Source organism: Drosophila nasuta, chromosome 3 (assembly GCF_023558535.2).
Source record: "Drosophila nasuta strain 15112-1781.00 chromosome 3, ASM2355853v1, whole genome shotgun sequence".
NCBI classification, from domain to species: domain Eukaryota; kingdom Metazoa; phylum Arthropoda; class Insecta; order Diptera; family Drosophilidae; genus Drosophila; species Drosophila nasuta.
In genome coordinates, this window is record NC_083457.1 from 31,162,074 (window position 1) to 31,184,489 (window position 22,416).

A 22,416-nucleotide genomic window follows, 5' to 3' on the forward strand; every position below is an offset into this window, starting at 1 on the left:
CGTACACACACACACACACACACACACACACATACAGTTTCACGTACAGTTTGTTGGCCAAGTCAACACGTAAGCAAAATCCCAATCTGTGCGAAAGGATTGCGATTGCCGTTGGCTTCTCGTTCTCTTTTTCTCTCTCTGTCTCTCCCACTTACTGTGTGTGTGCTGACCTCAGTATATTTTGCGAATGTCAGAGTGAAATCCGGGCATTTATCATGATTCGAATGAATTATTGAAGTATATTTCGTTTGGCATTCCCTATTGGGCTATCCAAACCCATTCTCTCTGCCCTGTCCTGCCCTTGTCCCTTTTCTCTATCGATATCCGGGTTAGGTCAGTTGGTCGTTGTTTGGTCACAGGATTCCCGTTCACTTCATCTCTCTCCTTCTCTTTCTCTCCCTCTCTCTCGGTCGCTGTGATTTGTTGTTTTTCGGCTTCATTTCTTGAACTGTGCTCAAAACTTGGCTTACGGCTCCTCGCACATTTAACAACGGTCCAGCTCAGTTCCTGCTGCACTTTCTACCAGTTTCCGATCCCTTTTTGAGTGAACCATATACAAAAGGGATTTTGGGGGCTGCCGTAAATTTATTAGTTACACTCGCAAAAACTTTTTCAAATTATTACTTAACTTCAGTTAACTTATTAAGCAGCATCACATAGATTTTCAACAGGAGACACAATGAAGTTGTGGGGCTATTAAAGAAGGTAGCTAAATCAGTTTATATGTAGGTAAGAAAAACCTCTTGTATTTAACTGGCTAAAGAATACAAAAATAAGCGAAATAACAAATAACAGTCTTGATAAAGTAGAAAATAGATTGTTCAGCAATCTTATGGAAATATTCTAGAAATTCTAGAAAGATTTAAGGAGAATCACAAAACATTCAAACAAACAAACAAAATATAACAGATTCTACAATAAAAGAACATACTTTCATAAAATTTGCAAAATAAACTACTAACTAACTACTACTAATAACGTATTTAACATATGCAAAAGAATACAAAAATATTGTCTTCTATGGTAAAAGTATTTTCGGTTTACTATTTTTACAGGTTGTTAAAGTTGACAAACTTTACATATATTTTAAGTTTCACAAAAACTATTGATTTTTTTAAATTTTGTAGCTTACGTAGAAGATTCAAGGGTTATTACTTATATACAAATTCATTTAAATTGTTTGAATCCGATTATATATTACGATATATATTGTGCCAGATCTTTGATAATAGATCTTTTATATTTGTATTAAATCACCCTAAAACAATGATGATGGTTACACTTCTTCTACGAACAAGTAAAAAAGCTGCATTCGAGTGGGCTCGACTGTGACATATCCGCTACTCATTTTTAATAAATGCAAAACAGTGTACACTTGGGATATTGATATATTACATTGAAAATATACTATAGAATGCAAAATATACCAGATTTTCAGTGAAAGCAACTAAGTTACTTAGTGGATAGGCGTTCATGCCCATCAAAAAGTATTCCCTAAATAATTCCTGCAATTTTTATCTGAACGCAACCAAATTTTTAGGAACCATAAAGATAAAAAATTATACTAAGCCCAGCAATCGAAATTCTTCCTGTATGCTACTGTAATTCAATTTAATTCCGATATAAGGTAAACTAGATTACAAGAAAACTATGCTAGTCAATACAATCGTTCGTATCGTTCGGACAGAACGAGTAAACATAATTAGAAGTCCCTTTCATACAATGCCGAGAATAGTCCTTTTTGTACATTGTATTGTTGTTTAGTCCTTTTATATACAAAGTGTGTGTGTGTGAGTTGAGCAGGACACTTGGCGTGCAGTTAACGAGCTAAAATGTCAAGAGGAAACATTTGCTTGTCACGCTTTCTTTCGATTGAAAGCCTTTTTTGGGGTTGCCATCGGCTACTTAGGCTCTCGGCCATTATGCAGATATAAGAGTGAGGGAGAAAGGGGAGTAAGGGTAAGTAAGGGGTTTACTTAATTGTAAACACCCAGCGTTTGGAGCCTATGTAAATTACTTAATCTGCATGCAAAGACAATTACCAATCAGCAGGATATTAAGCGTTAATCGCTTTAAACAATGCCAAGGCAAACAATTTGGACACGAAACTGGCATTTACTCGACAGCCCAACACAACACAACGTGAACCGAACTTCAAGGGCCAAATCGACCCATTGACCAGCAGCATTTAATGAGCCGACTCCTCCCATCCATTTCCAAATATCGAAGACAAGAAACGATTTTAGGCAATCAGTCAACAGTCCAGCTGTAGTTGCTTCTAGCAGCTAGAGAACGTGTCCAATTTTACTAATTAGAGCAAATATTTGTGTACTTGATAACTTTGGTGGGGCGTTGAGCAATGGCAGCGGCAGCGGCACCAGAAGCAAGAGCAGAGGCAGAAGGCGAGCAACCACTCAGCGGCACCCACTCATTACAATCACGCACACTCAGACACCATTCCATTCCATAGAAGCGCTTCCCCAATGGAATTTAATTACGCGTCCAGGTCGAGGAGACAAAAATCAGTCAACCCCACTCCGAGACGCCTCGTTCCATCCCCAGCTATTTAAGCGACGAGGAATCACTTTCATGTAGCACAGGAAGTTGCTTCACTCCTCTAAACGCAAGTTCTTTGTTACGCTTCTCTGCTTGTATTTATGTAATTAAAGATTTTGATTATATTTTGAGCATTTTACGATGCTTATAGTCAAGTTTTTAATAACCCCAAATCGCAATTCGCATTCAAACCTCGAAATTGAGTTACTCCGAATTATACCCTGTACATTTTTGTTCTCTCTCCTTGGGCATATAAACTCACAACTAATTCGTTGGATATTTTATACGCGTTTTTTGACATCAATTCTTGCCGGGTATTTGGACGTCAAGCAGTTGGCCATCGTGCTGCTTTTATTACAGCATTTTAATGACGCTGCCTTATAATTGCGGCATCATTAAAAATACGTTGCGGCTTTTATGTAGCCAAGGACTTGAGCTTATCCTTAAAAGAGCCAACAAGCTAATTAAAAATGTACTAAAATACTTTTTGATGCCACTTCAAAATGCTTCTCTTTGCGAGATGTATTAAAATATAATATATATATACAAAAATCAATTGATTTCATTTCGCAATATACTATTTTCCATTTCATTATTTATTCAACATATATTTTGCCTCGAGGCACGTGTACAACCCACGCCCCGATCTGAAACTAGTTGGTGATTTGTACGCTTCGCTGATTAGTGAAAAAAAAACAACAAAATGCGCACAGACAAATTAAAATAAAATACAAAAAAAAAAAAAAAATGACAAAACTTAAGAGGAAAATAAAATTGGTTGAATGTCGAGAAGATTAATTCTATTCATCAGTGACAAGTGATCCGCACGCTCTTTACATTATTTCTCTGGCTATTTCATTTCTGTCAAGTTTCTCCACACTTGGCCAGCCAGCAAGCCAATTAGCAGATTTTCCATCACTCATTAAGTAATTATGTGTGTCAAAAAAGTCTTAATTAACCAAACATACCTTAAAGACTTTTAGCTATACGCGTTTTGTATCATTATTTAAATTGATGCCACGCCGAAACTAAACAACCAAAAACATACAATACAGAATTATGTAAAGAAAATATCAAACTACATATATATTATATGATAGTCATATCTTAATAGGTTTAAGAGATATTACCTGAAATTTCTATAATTTAAATAAAAAGTAATTATATTTCTTAATAACACAGACAAAGATATTTGAGAACAGCTTCTCTTATAACTCTGGAGAACTGAAGAAACTATAAACAGATATAGTATTGTAATACGAGTATCCATAAGTATTTTCCCTCTCTTGACAATACAAACAACAACATTTGAATGAAGTTTATTGCTCTTTGCTGAAATTGGAACATTTTGTAGATGAAAGGATTATTAAGAGATTTTCTTCAAGAGAGAATCAAAAGTTTTGCTATTTGCGACAGACTCAATAATTCTCGCATTTTATGGTTCAAGTTTTATTCGTATTGTTTTTGTGTACACGACGCCGTTTTTGGGTTGGGGAAATTTTGGAGAGGGGAATTGTTTTGGTTGTCGGGGTGTTGAAACTCCGCAGTTTGTAAACTTTCTACTTCGAGCCATAAAATTATATAAAATATATCCTTAGTCGTTTCAGCTTCGTTCTGTCAATGTCTTTTGCCATCGAAAAAGTTGTAGGAAAACCATTTTGTGGCAAGATGTGAATAAAAAGTGAATGTTAGAAATATCAGATACTCTATAAGGTGTTTATTTTTATTACCATAGTTTGCTGTTGGCTCTTTTTACAGAAAGAACGATTAAAATATTTTATATTATTTTATATAAGTACTTATTGAATCATTTTTCAGAATTTATAAAGCATTTCATACTTTATGCATATCTAATACTGCTTTCAATAGTACTAACTTCTCATAATTAAATTAAACGTATTAATAATATTACTATTAAACTTAAAAATTTTATACATACTTATATAATGTAGTATTCATATTTCATTAACTTTTTTCAACCTTTGACCTCTACTTAAAGTCAAAACTTAAGTTTGGCCATTGTAAGCGTTGTAACCACAAATGTTTTCGGCTATTCAAAATACTCACAATTGTCCAAACTTCCGGCGACAATGGGGCTAATTTGACTTTTCCAAGACGAATTGTTTGAATGATGTAAAACAAAATAAAAACCTAACGCTGATTGTAAATTAAATGCTGAGAAGCAAAAGACGCAGATTTAAAAATCATTATGAATAATGGTGTGAAGTTTTGTCCCTCCTCCTCCGCATAATGAATGACAGCTGAGTGTACGTAATAGCTTTAGAGGCACTGTGCAATCGTCGCTCTAAATAATGATAATCTGTTGTACTTACGCTACTTTACGTGTAGTTCTTAAAATTTAAATACACCGGCAAAACAAACAAAAATTACTTGTCATCGTCGCATTATTATATATAACATAAGTATATAAGCATGTATTTCTATATTTCTGTTCAAAATAATCTCTTACCTCATCGAAAATGTTGATCTCGCGTGCCAGAAGACGAAGCACACGAGTGTAGACAACTTGTTCAGAGGTTGATTTAAATTTAAATATGATGTGCGATGCGGTGCGACCAAAACAAATGCTAAATCCGCAGCATCAAGTGATGTAGTCAATGTTTGAATACAATCACATTTGACAAGGCTAACAGAATACACTCAGTGCACGGTATTCCCCAAATTTCATTTTCCTTGACATTGACAAACTAAAGTAATGTTAAGTAGTTTTCCGACATAGCATATATGGAAAAACCAATTACTAAAAGATTGAATTACGAATCACTTTTCAATTTGCTCATCTTTTCTTGATTTTACATTATCGATAAAATCTTAAAAAAAATAATGCGAATAGTTTTCAGCAAGATTTATGTCTCGGTTATCAAAGATATTCTGAATTCAAAATACATTATTATACTCAGTATTTTATGGATTTGTTTCAAGTATTCTCAACTAAGAAATACAATTATAAATTACTTTATTAAACATGTATGATTTTCCTTTGAAATAAACATCAATCTCGTCATTCCATTCATTCTTTTTACTACAGGGAAAACAATTTACTAAATAGAATGATTCATTTTCAACATATCGATTATAGTTTTTAGGTTATAATTACTTCATTTAAACTGTGTCAATAGTTCCCATTAAGCCGATGTAAAACTAAGCTGATAAGGCAAATGGTGAATGACCTGATAAGCTAAAGTTCAATTACAAAAAACAAATGCCAAGTACATCGAACATAAGTAGGGTATAAGAATATTGCTACTCTTTATTCTTGACCATTAGTTGATCAGATATATTTTATTGATTGCCATTCGTCGTTTAATCTTCAACTTCCTATCAATTTCAATTTCATTGGTTTAAATAGCTGAAGCATATGTGATTATTTGCCTTACATGCTTGTAAATCAAAGACTGTTTTCCATCAATATTCAAGTACGACATCATTGAAATAGAGATGTCTATCTCCATCGAGTGGCTGTCAACTAGCTGCCCACCCCTTCAGCTTTCCCCCGCTCCTCAACGACCCTTTGGTCAGAGCTTTGAAGAGAGTGTGTGGCAAGTACTTTCAACACTTTGCCTATATGCATATGTAATAAGTTTTGTGGATAGTCGAACACTCAGAGTACACATATATATATATATATGTATGTATATACATTCATATATATGTATCTACTGCGGTACAAGTTTCAGAGTTCCAAATTTGTTTACAATACCGAATTTGTTGGTGGCATGTTTACAGCGCCAAATGGGCAAACACAGGAATCTACAAAAACACATTTCAAATTGAATGTAAGAGCAAAAAAGAACAAGTAACAACACTCCAGTTGAGAGTGCTTGACTTGAAGTTACCCAGCAATTATTTACTAGCTACTAATAATAAAACTTTTAAATCACAGATGAACATTTTCGGCAATTAATCATACCAACATATTGTATAATATTATATAAAAATGCAACACAAGCATACGAAGAGCTTTTCATCACGCTTAGCATACCCCGCATTTCATCCAGAAAGTTAGGGTATGAAAATAGTAGAGAAAGAATCACACATTTCCGATTGGAGCAGAAAGAGAGAGGGGAATAGAAAGAGAGCAAAAACTAAATTGTGAGGAGTATAGAATAGACATTTGTACATACTTACGAGTGCGAGTATGATATGTAGAAATTCAAAATGTGCTTTGGGTATTTGTGGTTCTGATGTATTCGAGCACTTTCGGGTGTCACTTGAACATGTTCTGCCTGCTGACTTTGCCTCGTATTTATCATTTTTTACATTCCGTTTTTTTCTTCTTCTTCTTTTCGTATTTCTTTTCAGAAACTTTTCCATTCAAGCTGCAAAATGTCAGAAGAGGCAACAAAAAATCAGAATGTCTTTCAGATGCTTCGCATATGTATGTGTATACTAGATGTTATACCCTATCAAACAACAACTGATATTAAATCTCTAATTAAAGATATTTCTTTTTTATTGAATGTTACGCAAAGAATAGTAAAACTTGTTAAATACAATAAATTGTTATTTACTCATTCAGCGATCTTTTAACAACAGATAACCAGCTGAACTACTTGACGTAGTCACCCTTAGTTAATGTCAAATGTTGACATGCAAATGTATGAGGATGTGTGCACAAATGCATATACATATGAGTTCATATGTTTGTATCAATAAAAATGTGTTGAAGGTCAATGCGAATAACAGCTGAAGAGGCAATAGATATGTATGTGTGCACTGATGTGTACATATATGTCGTGTATGTATGTATGTATGTATTTGTGCACATTTATGTACGTTGTCAAAATCATCAAAAGACAGCATCGCTACTTAAACGTCGACTGCAGCTGCAGCTGCAACGTGGCAGCGACGACTCTTGTCATATGCTTTTTGTTTGTTTGTTTGTTTATTTTGTCGTATTTTTAATTTTTTTATTTTGGCACGAAAGGCGACATGCATTAAAATTGATAGTCTGCGACGTGGGGCGCAGGGGTCGCAGGGGAGGCAAGGGAGGCAGCCAAAGACGAAATGAAACTGACAGCATACGTGGTAGACGAATGGGCAAGAGAGAGAGAGAGAGATAGAGCGAGGGACGACAGAGGCAGAGAGTGGAGCATCTTTAGAAGCTTTGCCTTTTGTTATGCATGTCCATACACACATATGTATGTACGTATGTATGTATGTTCACATACACGCGCATTTGTTTTTGCACTTTGCTTTTTGTCGCCTGCTTGGTGCCAATATGTCTGCCACAGCACAATCCAATTGTATTTCTACTTATGCATGTATGTGCATATGTACATATGTATGATGTTTCATGTGCGCGTGCTTATGTGTATGCGTGGGTGTGGATGTGTATGTGTATGTGAGCTTTTAAGTGAGTGTCGCTCTGTCTCTGTGTCGCCATCTCGCTCTCTCTCTCTCTCTGTGTGCGCCACACATTCGCAGATAACTCGCAAAAGCAACAACTACAATTACCATGGCGAAACAACAAACAAGAGCATAAAGATAACAAAACATCAAAGTTCGTGTTGAGCATTGATGCACAGATGGGTAAAGGTGTGAGGTCGACTGGAAAATACCCTGTAAATTTTAAAATTTGAAAGCGCCAACAAGAATAATAAAATTAATAATATAGAAAATTGTATAATAAGCACACGCTTTGTTTTTTGAGGTATGCAACTTTGTAGGATTTTGATGGATTAGCAAAATTCGGCAATCTTATCACGAAAAGCGCGAATAATCTCTGTTTAATTATAATTATCTTCTAATCAGGCTTATCTTATCGGTTTCGATTACTGGATCGACAATCAGCTGAGTGGATTATCGAGTTGCTAATAAACATGCTAAATTTAGTGCGATCGTTGAAAGCAAACAACAAAGTTGCCTCTACCAGACAACAACAACGCTTACAAGATGCCCGATATACGCCCTCTATCGGCCAGTTTACAGTGCACAGCCATCGAGGAGTTGAATGAGGATCCCGATCGTCTCGATGCTGATATTTTGTCGCTACGCACTTGGCTAAAGCAACAGGCACATATTCGATCGCGCAGTGATGATCAATTCCTGGTTTCTTTTCTACGCGGCTGCAAATTCAGCCTGGAAAAAAGCCAAATCCAAGCTAGATAAATACTATACGTTGCGCACGCAATTTCCAGAGTTTTATACTATACGTAATGTGGACAACAAACGTATCCACGATATACTGAAATTGGGGTAAGTGACAGATAAACAGTACACGTTAAATAAATAATATTCACAAATTGCAATTTTTTAAATGATCTTTAATTGAATGTTTCCCCTACAACTTGGGGCGTATAAGCATCTTAGCTTCTTTAAGCTCCAATGAGGTCCATCGTAGACGGTCCCATAAATCATTTAAGTTACTGTATAAGAAATGCAACAATAATGAATTAATCATGCGTGAAATTCTATTTGAAATATCTACCAAGAAACACATGATTTGTACCACCAGCCAGAATTAAGAACAGAAGCACAATTGAAAGTTGCCATATCATTGTCGCGATCGAATGTTGAAAATTTCATATGTTCATGGTAGCTGAAAACATCGACAACGTTTCCTTCAAATTTACCCAAGCTAAGTGCATATCCAGTGTCTTCATCAGATATTTTAAAATCGTCGTAACGGGTGTAGAATTTGGTGTCATCTCTTGCAACCAAGTGCAGATACAACTCATGGCGGCGCGAATTCGTCAGACGATGGATTTTCTCCAATCCAAGGAAAAAATCGCTATCCATGGATCCGAAACCTTTGCGATAGGTGGCCCAATCCCTATCGAAACTCTCACTCCCACCAACTCGCTGTTGTATGACTATCCAACCAGGACCAGCTATCTGACTGTTGCATACAACATTGATGAAACCAAATCCAGAAACCTCGATTTTATGAACCCCGGGATTTTCCGCATAGGGAAAGCAACTCGATGGAATATTATTGTAAACTGTTTTATTTAATTTGTCAATTTCTGCTTGACACATTTGCCGATAATTTTCTTTGTCTACTAACTTTGTTTCCCTGTCCTTTAATTGTAACTCAATCTTTTTGTTTTTATTCTGACACATTGTAGATCTCTGCATATATATCGAAATACTTTTATCCTTTTCAATAAGACTAGCGTTTAGCTTCATTAATTGAACCTCACAAACTTCCAGTTTGTTAGATTTATCTACCATTTTTACTTTAAGATCTTCAAATTCTGACTTATCATTCTTGCTGGTATTAATCTTTGTAATTTCTTTAGAATTTAATTTGCTCAGTTGAGCATCTAATATTCCCAATTTAATGGATTTACTCGCTAATTCGTCCTTGCATTTTGCATAGTTCTCAATTAATTTTGAATTTGTAGATAAACTATCTATTCTCTTTTGAAAATCGATTTCAGATCGTAATTCTTTTATCAAGGCATCATTCATTTCCTGCTGAACTAATTTTTCTCTCAGCTCCTTAATGATTCTATCTTTCGATTCACTTTTCAATAAATCTTCGCCCACTTGACGCAAGTAATCTAGCATAGGCTTAACAACGGAGTAAGTATAACTGCGACACTGATGTTCCATTTCTCGGTTTAGTTCACAAGTCTGGCGAAGATAAAGAATATTCACTTTTAGCACACACTTTACACATTTAATGTTGTCTCTCACCTCGTCACCAAAAGCTGCAGCAGCAGAGAATTGTTGTGCTAAGAGTATCACAATTAGATTTATTATAATTCGCTTCATTTTGACTTTGGCAACCGCACCGCATCCAGTATAAAACGTAACTAAATGAGACAGAATAAAATGAAAAACGAAAATGAATATGCAATCTATAAAGAATTGTGTCATTAAAGCTACTGAATTTATTGTCTGTCTATTTTCGACTATATAAAGTACAATTAAAACTTCCTTTTAACGAACACTTTATGGTACGAATATTAACAATATGGTTGGTGAAAACTTAAAATATGAATTTTGGTTTATTTTACAGTGCATAGTATTATTTCAGCATGACAACTCCCCAAGTGATAGACTGCCAAGAGAGGTTTCACTGTATATACCATTGTACACATTGACCACATTTTATATTGATAATAGAATAAAATGGGTGTCATGAAGTCCGAAATACAGCAAAGATTAGAACAAGTTTGACATTGAACGCTGTCTATTTAGAAAGTATTATATTATAGTCGGGTATGATCGCCAAAAGATGCAAAATGCCTTTCCAGATAAAGATTGTGTGTCAATTGTGCACATTGCAGCTATAGGTTATTAATTGTAAAATCTGGTAATTTTGTTGCCTATGGTATATATTCAGTGCAGTAATATGCCGTTATACCACAAATAATTTTGGTATATATTTGATTTTTATAATGTACTAATGTATTTGACCGATAATAACGTATTTGCTCTGTTTTGCTTTTATTGAAAATGATTAGAGGGTAACTCACAGTCGAGCAAACCAAACTGTGGCTTCATTAATTTTTTTATGTGTGACATTTGTATTTACAAATTACAAACACTTTTGGAACTGGGTATCTAGCAATCGATCATCTCGACCAGATCGTTGTTTTTTGATATATTTCGAATTATTTTTATTCTAGACTTTAAAGCTATTATAAGCAGCTAACGTATAGTATATATAGTATAGATTATATATTATTGTCCACTATATAATATACGAGAGTAACAGATGAGAATAAGCGACAGTTGAGCAACTTCCACACTATGTAGAGAGCAATATATGCTAGCTGGAATTTGATTTCAACATAATTTTAGCAATCTCTACAGCTTAGTAACCTCTAAGAGTACAATTTTCGTCTGAGAATATCAATGCTAAGTCGTTTTGGAGTCTCAGTCGCTTATCAGCGAAATGCTGTTGTCACTGTTTGTCTCTAAGGTACCGAGTGGCCTTGCGAATATTGTCAGAATGATGTCATTGACAAATCCAAGAAGAACAATTTATTTTGAAAACATAATAAGTTGAGCTAAACCTTGAACTTATTTAACAATACAAAGTCTAAAGCAAAAATAGCGCAATGCATTTTATTCAATATGTATGATCCCAATTTGCAATTTACATATTTTGATTATCTATAAATGTTCATCTATTGTTTGGGGCGTATAAGCATCTTTACTTCCTTCACATTGAAGTCGCAGTGTTGATTGCCTATAAATAGTCCATTAAAGTCACTGCATGAAAAATATAAAAATATAACTCATTATATACAATTCAACATTAAGTGCACATTTAAAATATTTACCAAACACCGCAATCCTTATACCACCATCCATTAGAGAGATTATACGCACAATTCCTACGATCATATTTGTTATTGTTTCGATCGTGTGTTGAGAATTTCATGCCTTCATGGTAGCTGAGTAGATTGTCTTCGTTTCCATGCCATTCAAAGCAACAAGATGCACATAAAGCTCGTGGTGTAGTGAGCTCGTTAGAAGATAGATTTTCTCCAATCCGAAGAAAAAATAGTCTTGCATTGAACCAAATCCTTCGCGATAGGTGGCCCAGTCCCTATCTAAACGCGGCACTCTCCGAATTCGCTGATATATGACAAACCAACCTGGCCCAGCTGACTGATTATCACACACAACATCAATAAAACCAATGCCGGGAACCTCGATCTTGCCAGTGCAATTTGCTGGAGTATTATTGTGTATTGTTCTATTTAACATATAATTTTGTGAATGGCAGAATTTATTATCTTGTTCTTTCTTTAGTAACTTAATTTGGCTTTCCACTAATTGGAGCTGAACTTTTTTTTGATTTTCTATGACACTGTGGATCTCTGCATTGTATCTTGAAATACTTTGGTCCTTTTCAATAAGACTAGAATTTAGTTTCGTTAATTGAAGCTCGCAAATCTCTAATTTACTGGATTTCACTGTTAAATTACGTTCGCATTCTTCAATGAGTTTTGATTTTATTGGTAATTGGTCAATAGCTTGTTCCTGAGGATACAATTTACTAGATTTCTCAACTTCAATTTGACACAATTTTAGATTGTTATTAGCTTCATGTATTTTGTTTTTATGACCTTTTAATTTCAATTCTAAATTATTTTTGCTGATATTGATTCTATCAATTTGTTTTTGCTTTGCTGTCAGACTAGAATTTAAGTGTTCCATTTCAGCATCTGTTAGTTCTAACATAATGGATTTATTTTCTAATTCGTCCCTGCATTTTGTATAATTCTCAATTAATTTTGAATTTATAGAAAGGCTACAAGAATCAATTCTTTTTTGAAAATCGATTTCTCTTCGTAATTCTTTTATCAATGCCTCATTCATTTCCTGTTGAACTAACTTGTCTCTTAACTCCCTAATGATTTTATCTTTCGCTTCGCTTGTTTCTAACTCTGCCCTAACTTGTCGCAAAGAGGCTAGCATTGTGCCGCATTGTTTTAGCATTTCTCGGTTCAGCTCAGAAGTCTGGAATGATAAAGAATATTCCAATTGTAGCACTGACATTACAAATATATTTAATGTTGTCTCTCACCTCGTCTTCAAGAGCTGCGGCACTTAAAATTTGATGTAGTAAGAGTATCACAATTAGATTTATTATAATTCGTCTCATTTTAAATTTGTCAACTGCACTTGATCCCGCTTAAAATGGAACTAAATGAGACAGAATTAAATTTAAATTTAATATGTTTAAAATTTAGTCATTTGTACATAAATGAGCGACCGCGAATTCTCTTTAATGAGCTAATCACAATAGAGAACATTGCATGTTGACATTGAAAATTGAAGATGTCTATTTTTAAAGTCGGGTAAGATAACCTATGATGTACAAAACTGACTTTGGCTGGCATATAGAAGTATTTTTGAAGGTTTAAAGTACAGTGGAAACTCCCTTAGCGGAAAACTTTTTTTGTTAACATTTTGACAGTTCAGTTATGCAAACTTTAACTTGACTTTTGTTTTTATTTTTTTCTCTGAAACCGACATTATTTTCTAGTAAACTTGAGTTTTCCACTGTATGTAGATTTATATATATTTATAACATTTATGTATAATAGAATCTGCATGAGTTGAGTTGAGCGTCGTGTTTTTGATTCTCAATCTTCAGATTGAGTGTTGTCTCTCCTTCTTATTGCGCAAAACCTCTCTCCGAAATCTGTTTATATTATGACCACGCATTATAAATAATACATAAATTCATACCTATTGAATAAATCTTAAGCATTACGCACTTCACAACTATATGTATACATATATTAAGTTTGTTGTTCTGAATTACGCAGCTGAAGCTTGTCAACAAAATATAGAATACAGCATTTGGTTATACACGAATGTGATGTTTTTAAAATGCTCAATTTAATTATATTAAATCACGATATAAAGAGACTATGAAAAGTTTGCCATTTTAGAAATAAAGACTGTTTTTTCTAATAACGTGATAACAATTAACTGCTTCTGCTCAACTCATGACAACTTATTTTGCTTTACCTAATCATTTGATGTATTTCCATCTCTTCAGACAAAGCACAAAACACGTTAACTTTATCTTGCATTCGAATATTGCCTTAATTGATATCTAACAACAGCTTCGGCTGAAGTAATAGTCAATAGCTTTACTTAATCGTACCTTAGTTAGAAGCTCACACTGATCACAAAGCTGTTTATTAACACACGTAACTGCGTTCATCGAATTATCTAGCGTGGGACTTCGTTTGCCAATTCCCTTGCATGATGATGGTCCCCGAGTGATCTATGTGCGTCCAGGCTGCTATCCGGCTGATAAATACACCTTTGAGGAGATAATGGCCATATCGAATGCATTAAATGCCCTCAGCATACAGTTCGATGACCATGCTGTTATCCATGGCTATGTTGTATTGTTGGATTTTAGCGATTATACGGCATCGCATCTGTTGCAGATGACGCCAAGCGTGATTAAGAAGATGGCTAGATTCGCCGAGGATGCGATGCCAGTGCGAGACAAAGGCACTCACATGATCCACACAAATCCTGCCTTTGAGATGAGCTTCAACTTGCTGCGATCGGCGATGTCAGCCAAACAACAGGAGCGCGTAATTTCCGTCGTCTCATACTAAGAATTCTTTCACTGTTTCCATTCTGTTTCGTCTCTTGCAGTTGTCGGTGCATGGCAACAATCTGGAGTCGCTGTATGAGCATATTCCCCAACGGTATTTGCCCACACATTTGGGTGGGGAGCAGGGCACCATTGAGGAGCTGAAGGAGTCCGCGTGGAGCACTTTTGTGGAATGCCAGGAGTACCTAAGGGAGGAGTCCAACTATGGGTTGGATGAAAAGTTGCGACCCGGAGGTCGATGCAACGATTACGATAGCATCTTTGGAGTCGATGGATCGTTTCGCAAATTGAATTTCGATTGATGTAGACGCTTGATGTCAAATGAGATTATTCCCAAATTAAATACTTTGTAATGAACACTAATAAATATATTATTATTTCTCCTACTTTTATCAATCCACTTTGTAATCTTACACCAACTTGCCTTTACATAAACATGCAAAAATACGTATTCAAGCAGTTTTCCAAAATTTTCTAAGAAATATGTGAAGAATTTCCCACTTTTCTTTATAGAATGCATTTCCATGTGGCTTTGCTTTAATAGGTAATATTAACGCCCACATAATACGATTCACTGCAAATTTATGCGAATTCCAAGTCCTCTTATTTATTGTTGTTTGCCTAACGAATCTATACACGCTATAGTATATACGCATATCAAGTGAATAATCCGATGCATATAGCAATTCCTCAATGAAAATTATATGATTACGAATCATTCGCGCGCGGGCATTCACCTAACGCCCACTGCGAAGCGCCACCTGCCGGCCGTCTTTGTGTGCCAAAAATAAATTTGCACAAATGATAAACAGAATACTTAGGAACCATTCTACAATATATATAGGCTCATTTATTTCTGATTCTTGAGAATATCTTTCTTTTGCTTAGGAATGTTGATAACCGAAGAATTCTAAGTAAAATATTTTAATTCTACGATGTCTACCAATATATATATTTGCAATTATATCTATAAATTTTTCATATTCTAGTGTTCTACAAAAATTAAATAAGATGTGCATAAGCTTCAATTTAATTTGTGGTAACCACTTCTTCAATTATTCGCACAAGTTCTAAAGAAAAGTATTTATTTTTTACATTTCTATTTCAGACATAAATTTGTGGCTAGATCTTTTTCAATAAACAAAGTGTTTGTATTCAGTTTTGCGGCCTTCGCTTAGTTTTGTTGTGGTAGGGGGATTCCTACTGATGGAAAAATGATTGTTTTTCCCGAGTGTTTCGAGTGTTTGTGTGAATTTATCGGAAATCTCAAGTCGACTTTTCGAATTCTTTATAAATTTTCGACGGCTCTACACTCGTAGTATTTATAATAATTTATACACAGTTCTGTGTGTTATGGCGCAAACGGAAAAGCCCAAAATGATCTTAACAAATTGGCTTGGATTCTTGGCACTTACGGAACTTCCATTGGCCTTGATTTTACTGGCCAAGTTAACAACAGATTTTGCTGTTGTTTAAAAATGGAATTGGAAATTAATTTTGTGTTTCAATTGATAAATCGAAGGTTCAACGATCCATCGATCGTCTCAATTTTGCATGTCGTTATGTTATTTATTTAATTTTTCATTTGAATTTATTGTCTTGCCATTGATTTATTTTATTTTAATTTTTTTTCGGTTGAAATCGTATGCTATAAATTGACTGTGAATGATTGAAAAGATATCAATCGGTGAAGCTGTCGAAAAACAAAGAAACATTTCAATTACAATACTTCCAGCCTTACACTGTAAATCAATATTGCAAGATCAAAATCGCCGACAAACAAAAAACAATTGTGTGTTTTCGTTAATGCATTTTTGCATCGATTGCAGAATTTATTTTGGGGATTCATTTAACATCCCCCCGATTAAATGGATATTATTACATAGGCATTTTCGTTAGCATTTTCCACATCATCAATTGGACTAGCTAGATCAGTAGGTCTGACCCAGGCGACGTCTGTTAATGTGCACCAGACGTTCATCATCGCGACGCACACTCTCCAGGCTGTCGTCATTGTCCTCAACCTGCTGAACACGCTCTCCAGCGTTTTGCTGGCGCCGCAGCATCTCAATGATCTGCTCATCGCTGGCGCCACTGAAGCGATTGTCCCTGCGTACGAACTGCAGAATATCCTGCTCGGACATGCCATTCACATTACCAATGCGACCAATGCTTCGTGGCGTCGACTCATCATTCTGGCTCTGCTCAACGCGACGTCTGTTCACATAAACGAGACGTTCATCGTCGCGACGCAGACTTTGCAGACGCTCGAAGTCATCATCCTGGTCACGTTCAACCTCGACACGCTGCACCTGGCGGCTGTCCACCTTACGCTGGCGATTGCGGCGCAGCATCTCAATGATCTCGTCATCGCTCAGGTTCGTCAGTCGGTTGTCCCTGCGAATAAACTGTAGAATGTCCTGCTCGGTCATGGCATTTACATCACCCACACGACGTCCTTCGCCGATGCGACCAATGCGACGTGGCGACATCTCGTCCTGCACCAAGCGGCGGCGGTTGATGTGCACCAGACGCTCGTCATCGCGGCGCACGCTCTCCAGATTGTCCAGCGAGTTGCCGCCAACGAGCTGCTGGTCCTGATAGACTTGCTCTCGACCCTGCTCCTGCTGGTTGTACCTCACTTGCTGCTGGTTGTACTGCTCCCGACGCTGCTCCTGTTGCTGGTTGTATCTCACTTGCTGCTGGTTGTACTGCTCTTGCTCCTGTTGCTCCCGCTGAATGCCACGACGTCCCTCCTCCTGTTCCTGCTGCTGGCTGCCACGACGACCCTCACCTCGCTGCTGGTTGTCACGACGTTTCTCCTCACGCTGCTCCACACGGCGTCCCTCGCCAATGCGGCCGACACGCAGAGGCATCACCTGCTCGTCATCTTGCTCGCCCTGCTGCATGCGACGTCGGTTGATGTGCACCAGACGCTCGTCATCCCGACGCAGACTCTGCAGACTGTCCTCGACTTGCTCCTGGCTACGTCCCTGACGCTGGCGACGCAACATCTCAATGATCTCCTGATCGCTGAGCTCCGACAAACGATTGTCGCGACGAATCAGTTGGACAATGGCCTCCTCGGACATGGGACCCACACGACGTCCTTCTCCAATGCGGTTCACACGAAGTGGCATCATTTCCTCTTCATCCTCCTGCTGCTGCTGATTGAGGCGACGTCTGTTGAAGCGCATGACACGCTCATAGTCGTTGGGCTCGCTGTTGCGCTGCTCCAGCTGCTGTTGACGACGACGACCCACATGCAACAGGCGATCGCTGTTTACATCGGCGGAGGGCAGAGCTTGATCAACGCGCTGCTCAGTGACATCGCGAGTGAGGGGCACACGATTGTAGCGCTGCTCCAGCTCCGATTCGATGTCCTCGCCTTGATCGTAACGCTGCTGTTGCTCCACGGGACGCATAAAGCGATTCTCCATCTGCTCCAGGCCACTGCGCGGTATTATCTGCCAGCGGAGACCAATCAGATGCATCAGAGATGGACGCGTGTTCTGCTCCTGCAGGACATTGATGGGAATGCGACCGGCGACAGCTGTGCCAAGTACACAAGCCACAAGTAACAGAAGTTTGCCCATGATTAAGAACTTTGAATTGCTTAACTTTCAATACAAGAGAGAGAAAGTCGCGATTTGCACTTGAGTCTTGAGATTTGCCAACCAGAAGGCAACTGCATTTCGATTGCTGGCTCTGCAGGGTTTTTATACCCTGGCTTATCATCCTAGTGCTGCTCATTACTCGTTCAGATCGGTCGAAAATACACATTTATCAGTCATAAATAACACGTATAATTTTGCATATTCACGAATCAATTTGGGTCTTAGACCCTATGGGTCAAGTGATTGTAAGTCTGGCTGATTATCTGGGGGGCGGCTAAAGCTCTTCCCGATGCCGAGTTCAACGACATCCTCGATTGGGGACCTGCATAGCTATAGCTATAGGTAATTAACACTTGAACTTATCAATTTGCTTGGGGTAAATAAACTGACTATAATTTGACTATATTGGAAACCAAAAACAATAACTACTAGAACTAACTAGACGATATATTAAACATGACAATATTGCAATCGATTAAGTATTTTAAGTATTTAAACATCTAGACACACTTTCTTATTTGCTCTAAATAAAAATAAAAATAAAAATATAGACAATAATAACTATAGTATTTATGGTTCTTAAAGGCTTAGTTGTAATCAGATGAAAATTTAAGAAGTTATTTAAGAAAAAATTATATATGGAAAATTACGCCTAGTGCATTGGGGTCTTAGCTGCTTTGGCTGACAATCTGGTATATTTTGAATACTATGGTATATTACCAAATATGGCAATGGGTATTTTTCAGTATTTTTGTGGTATATTACTTGGTATATTTGAAGAATAAAACAGTACTCTTTTGCTTTTAGTCAAATGGACATCTCACAGTTGAGCACACTCGACTGTAGCTTTCTTACTTTTGTCAATATAACTAAGTAAAATTTAAACATAAATTAAAATAGCTCATTAATAAACTATTGCTATTGAGTGCTACAACACATTGTTTGAATTATATTCCCTTTGAGTGGCAAAGCGAATAAAGTAGCTAAACAGGTCTTGGCAGCAGATAAGCTGACTTACCAGGCCAACAGAAAATATATAGAGCGTGTATATATAGAACTTTTTATGGCCTGATCTGCTTGACTTCCGTCAAGAACTTGCATTTTTGATTAATGATCTCATATTAAAGAGCGCTTCCATTAATTTCATCTGTCATATTTAATTTGCCATAATTAAAATATAAGTGCAACAACATTAAATATTCACAACATGACTTGCATAATAAAATTTCTTTCTAAATTTATGCATTACACAATCGCACAGGCTGGAAGTTGATAAATTTGTAGTTTGAAGTCGTTTTATTAATATGTAAAATTGAAAAGCAAATTTAATTTCAAACATTTTGTCGACTACAAAAGAAAGCTGTCATCTGTATGTAAAAGGGTTAAAGCCATAAATCCCACCCATTCCACCTGCCGCAAGGGGCAATATAGAAACTGTCTGCGGTGACACAGCAAACTGTAAAATTAGGCAAAGTACTTTTCAGACCAGAACAAATGCAAAGCAGCGACCGAGCAGAGAGAAAGTAGAATAGAATAAAATATAATAATAGCAGAGAATAAAATGAAATAGAATTCTGGTGTACTGCGAGTATTTATTTGGATTTGCCTCTGTGTGTGTGTGTGTGTGTGTGTGTGTGTGAATCGCAGCTGCTCGTTTTTGATTTATGGCCACAAATATTGACTTTACGTATTTAAATATACGAAATATGCGAAGAAGCTTTTTCATTAAAATCATAGAAATAGAAACTAAATAAATATTGCTTATGACAACAAACCAATACGCCTCGCACTTTGTTTACTTGTTGTTGGCCAAGGTTATAAATCAAATTGTCAAAATAAAAACAAGAATGAACGCGCATGGAACGAGGCGACTAAACGAGAAACCTAACAAACTTGGAATACTCTAACTAAACAATAAACACTCTAAACTATTGAGGAAGGAGCTCACCAAATTCATAAAATTAAATGAAATAGAAATCATTTGTTTTTTTTTATTTCCTACTACAAATACAAGTATCTACAGTAAGCAGCCAAAGAATCATTCTTACCACTATGAAAACTAGAACTACACAAAAAAACTGGCAATACAATTTATGATTCAAATTTATAGAAACAATCTTTTATGAAGACTTTATTCTCACTAACTTCATACTGCATAATAAAAATATCTTTAGCAAGCAACCAAAATTTAAAACTGTCTCTACAGAGTTGCTTTTATGAACTCATAATGTCTAATTTAATTGATGTACCCAATTGGCAGGGCATAACATAAATGTATTTATTGACGATTTGCGCTTATCGCACATGAGAATCCGCGAATCGCATTGAGTTCTTAAACAAATATTGAATAGTGCCAAATAAACGAATTGGCTCCATTGGCTCCCCTCTCTTGCTGTTCTCTCTCTATCTCCCCTCTATCTTCTGTTAAACAACATTTTGGCTCCCTTTTGCCACGCTTTTGAGAGATTTCCTAACAGAAACGACAACTCGCAGACAAATTGATTTTCGCTTTTTGGTTCCCCCTTAGTTTATTTATTTAAAATTCGTATTTTTCTTTCTTAACTCGCGTCCGACGTGCGCTACACTCTGCTGACGTCAACACGGGGCCGGACATGAACATTTTCTTGTACTTGCTATTCATTTAGGGGCGCGTGCCAAAAGTTCTTACCCTCTACCACAATTTGTATGGGATTAAGGTTGATCGAACCATATAGTAGTAGATAGTTTCTTTCTGTCACTCAGTCAGTTTGTCATTTGTTTTTGTTCAGCGACCTTGAAAAAGCGAATCGGAAAACATTGAAATTTGTCTTGAGTTGGCATAAATGAAAAGTTTTACAGCGCCCGAAAACCAAAATCAGTTTTGGGGCCAACAAAATAATCGAATAATGGCTAAAACAAACCCCCAGACAGAATTCATGCGAAATTTATTTCTTTTCGAAAATCAGCCATAAATAAGGCATTGTCAAACGTCAACTATTCGTTTGGTTGGGAGAGCACTCACAACAATGGCACAAAATAAATGACAAAGACTGATCCCAAACACTTATGCCTTAAGCACACCAAATAGACAATAAACTTTTGCAAGCAAATTAAATTATTTTAAGCAGGTGTTAATAATCTTTAAAATGCCGCAAGTTTCGGATATAGATTCATTTGAGATCTAACATGAATATAGAGAAAAACATCTACTTAATATCAGCAATCTATAAACTATAATTAATGGCAACGCAGCTTTTGAAAGCACATTAAAGCTTTTTGACGAACAAAAGCTTTTTGGATGTCAGCACATATAATGTACTTTTTTTTAGCACCCAATAAAAATCGCTAAAATTGTGCCACGCGATTTGCGTGATTCACCCCACTGTGCGACAATAACAACAAATTGTTTTTGTGGTCGCATGGCAACAACAGAAGTCCGATTCGTTTGAGATGGAAATTACCTATAACACTTCGAGGCAGACGAGTGCAATTGACGTGCATGTGGTCTGACCGAATGATCCGAATGTAAACAACAAATTGTATCTCAAAGATACAAAATAAACTCGTATTCAAACCATATATGTATGTATGTATTTTGCAATTATGTGTACACACAACCAACTCAAGTACGTGATTGGAAAATTCGTTCAAATGCAAAAGCGGAATTATGATGAACGCCGCGTGGGGTCAGCCAACCCAACTAACAAACGAGTCTATATCATAGACTCATTTCCAGATGCTCAGCGTCCCCCACGGTGCGCAATGTCAGGTAATTATAATTTTGGCAAGGGACCAGCTACATCATATACATATACATACATATTTATTTTTCTCGTCTACAGCATCTTAAACAGTTTTTGGGACACGATTGCCACAAGTGTCCCCCGCTGTTGAAAGCATAGGTAAATTGTACTATATGAGTTATCATTATGAAATTCACAAACATATATTCTGTGATGCCCCCCGTGAAGCGGTCAAAGGGAACTTCAATATACAAATAAGTATCACGTATTTATTTTGAGGAAATTGCTTTTCTTTTCAGGGACGTAATGATAGTAGCCGAATCAAAAACATAGATGCACAATGACCCAAATCAAATTTATCGTACTTGAATTCTTTATTTTTAAATTTTATTTTACGTACTAAAGTATTGAACTGTATATGGCAAAATATTTTTACTTTTAACGA

General features: G+C 36.4%; 4 protein-coding genes across 5 annotated transcripts; 1 reads left to right on the top strand and 3 right to left on the bottom strand.

Moving 5' to 3' along the window:
* The first annotated feature begins 8,397 nt into the window (after positions 1-8,397).
* On the top strand, positions 8,398-14,980 carry LOC132792770 (alpha-tocopherol transfer protein-like). The gene is given in 4 exon segments (XM_060802239.1): positions 8,398-8,670; positions 8,672-8,775; positions 14,237-14,609; positions 14,674-14,980. Coding segments are annotated over 4 exon segments (936 nt in total). The 5' UTR covers positions 8,398-8,472; the 3' UTR covers positions 14,935-14,980.
* LOC132792769 (angiopoietin-related protein 7-like) lies at positions 8,837-10,322 on the bottom strand. 2 transcript variants are annotated; one of them, XM_060802238.1, is made up of 3 exons: positions 10,222-10,322; positions 9,153-10,158; positions 8,837-8,945 (listed from the first exon to the last, which is right to left on the bottom strand). In XM_060802238.1, exons 1-3 carry the CDS (start codon positions 10,297-10,299, stop codon positions 8,938-8,940), a joined length of 1,092 nt encoding a protein of 363 aa, XP_060658221.1. In that variant the 5' UTR covers positions 10,300-10,322; the 3' UTR covers positions 8,837-8,937. The 2 variants fall into 2 exon arrangements, with proteins under 2 accessions (XP_060658221.1, XP_060658220.1); XM_060802237.1 differs by having other exon boundaries at positions 9,008-10,158.
* LOC132792771 (ficolin-1-like) lies at positions 11,627-11,950 on the bottom strand. The gene is made up of 2 exons (XM_060802241.1): positions 11,820-11,950; positions 11,627-11,748 (listed from the first exon to the last, which is right to left on the bottom strand). The coding sequence occupies exons 1-2, from the start codon at positions 11,918-11,920 to the stop codon at positions 11,664-11,666; spliced, it is 186 nt and encodes a 61-aa protein (XP_060658224.1). The 5' UTR covers positions 11,921-11,950; the 3' UTR covers positions 11,627-11,663.
* Positions 14,981-16,563: 1,583 nt separating the features above from the next.
* LOC132788168 (fat-body protein 1-like) lies at positions 16,564-18,228 on the bottom strand. The gene has a single exon (XM_060795500.1). The coding sequence runs from the start codon at positions 18,226-18,228 to the stop codon at positions 16,564-16,566; it is 1,665 nt and encodes a 554-aa protein (XP_060651483.1).
* Between the last annotated feature and the right edge of the window lie 4,188 nt (positions 18,229-22,416).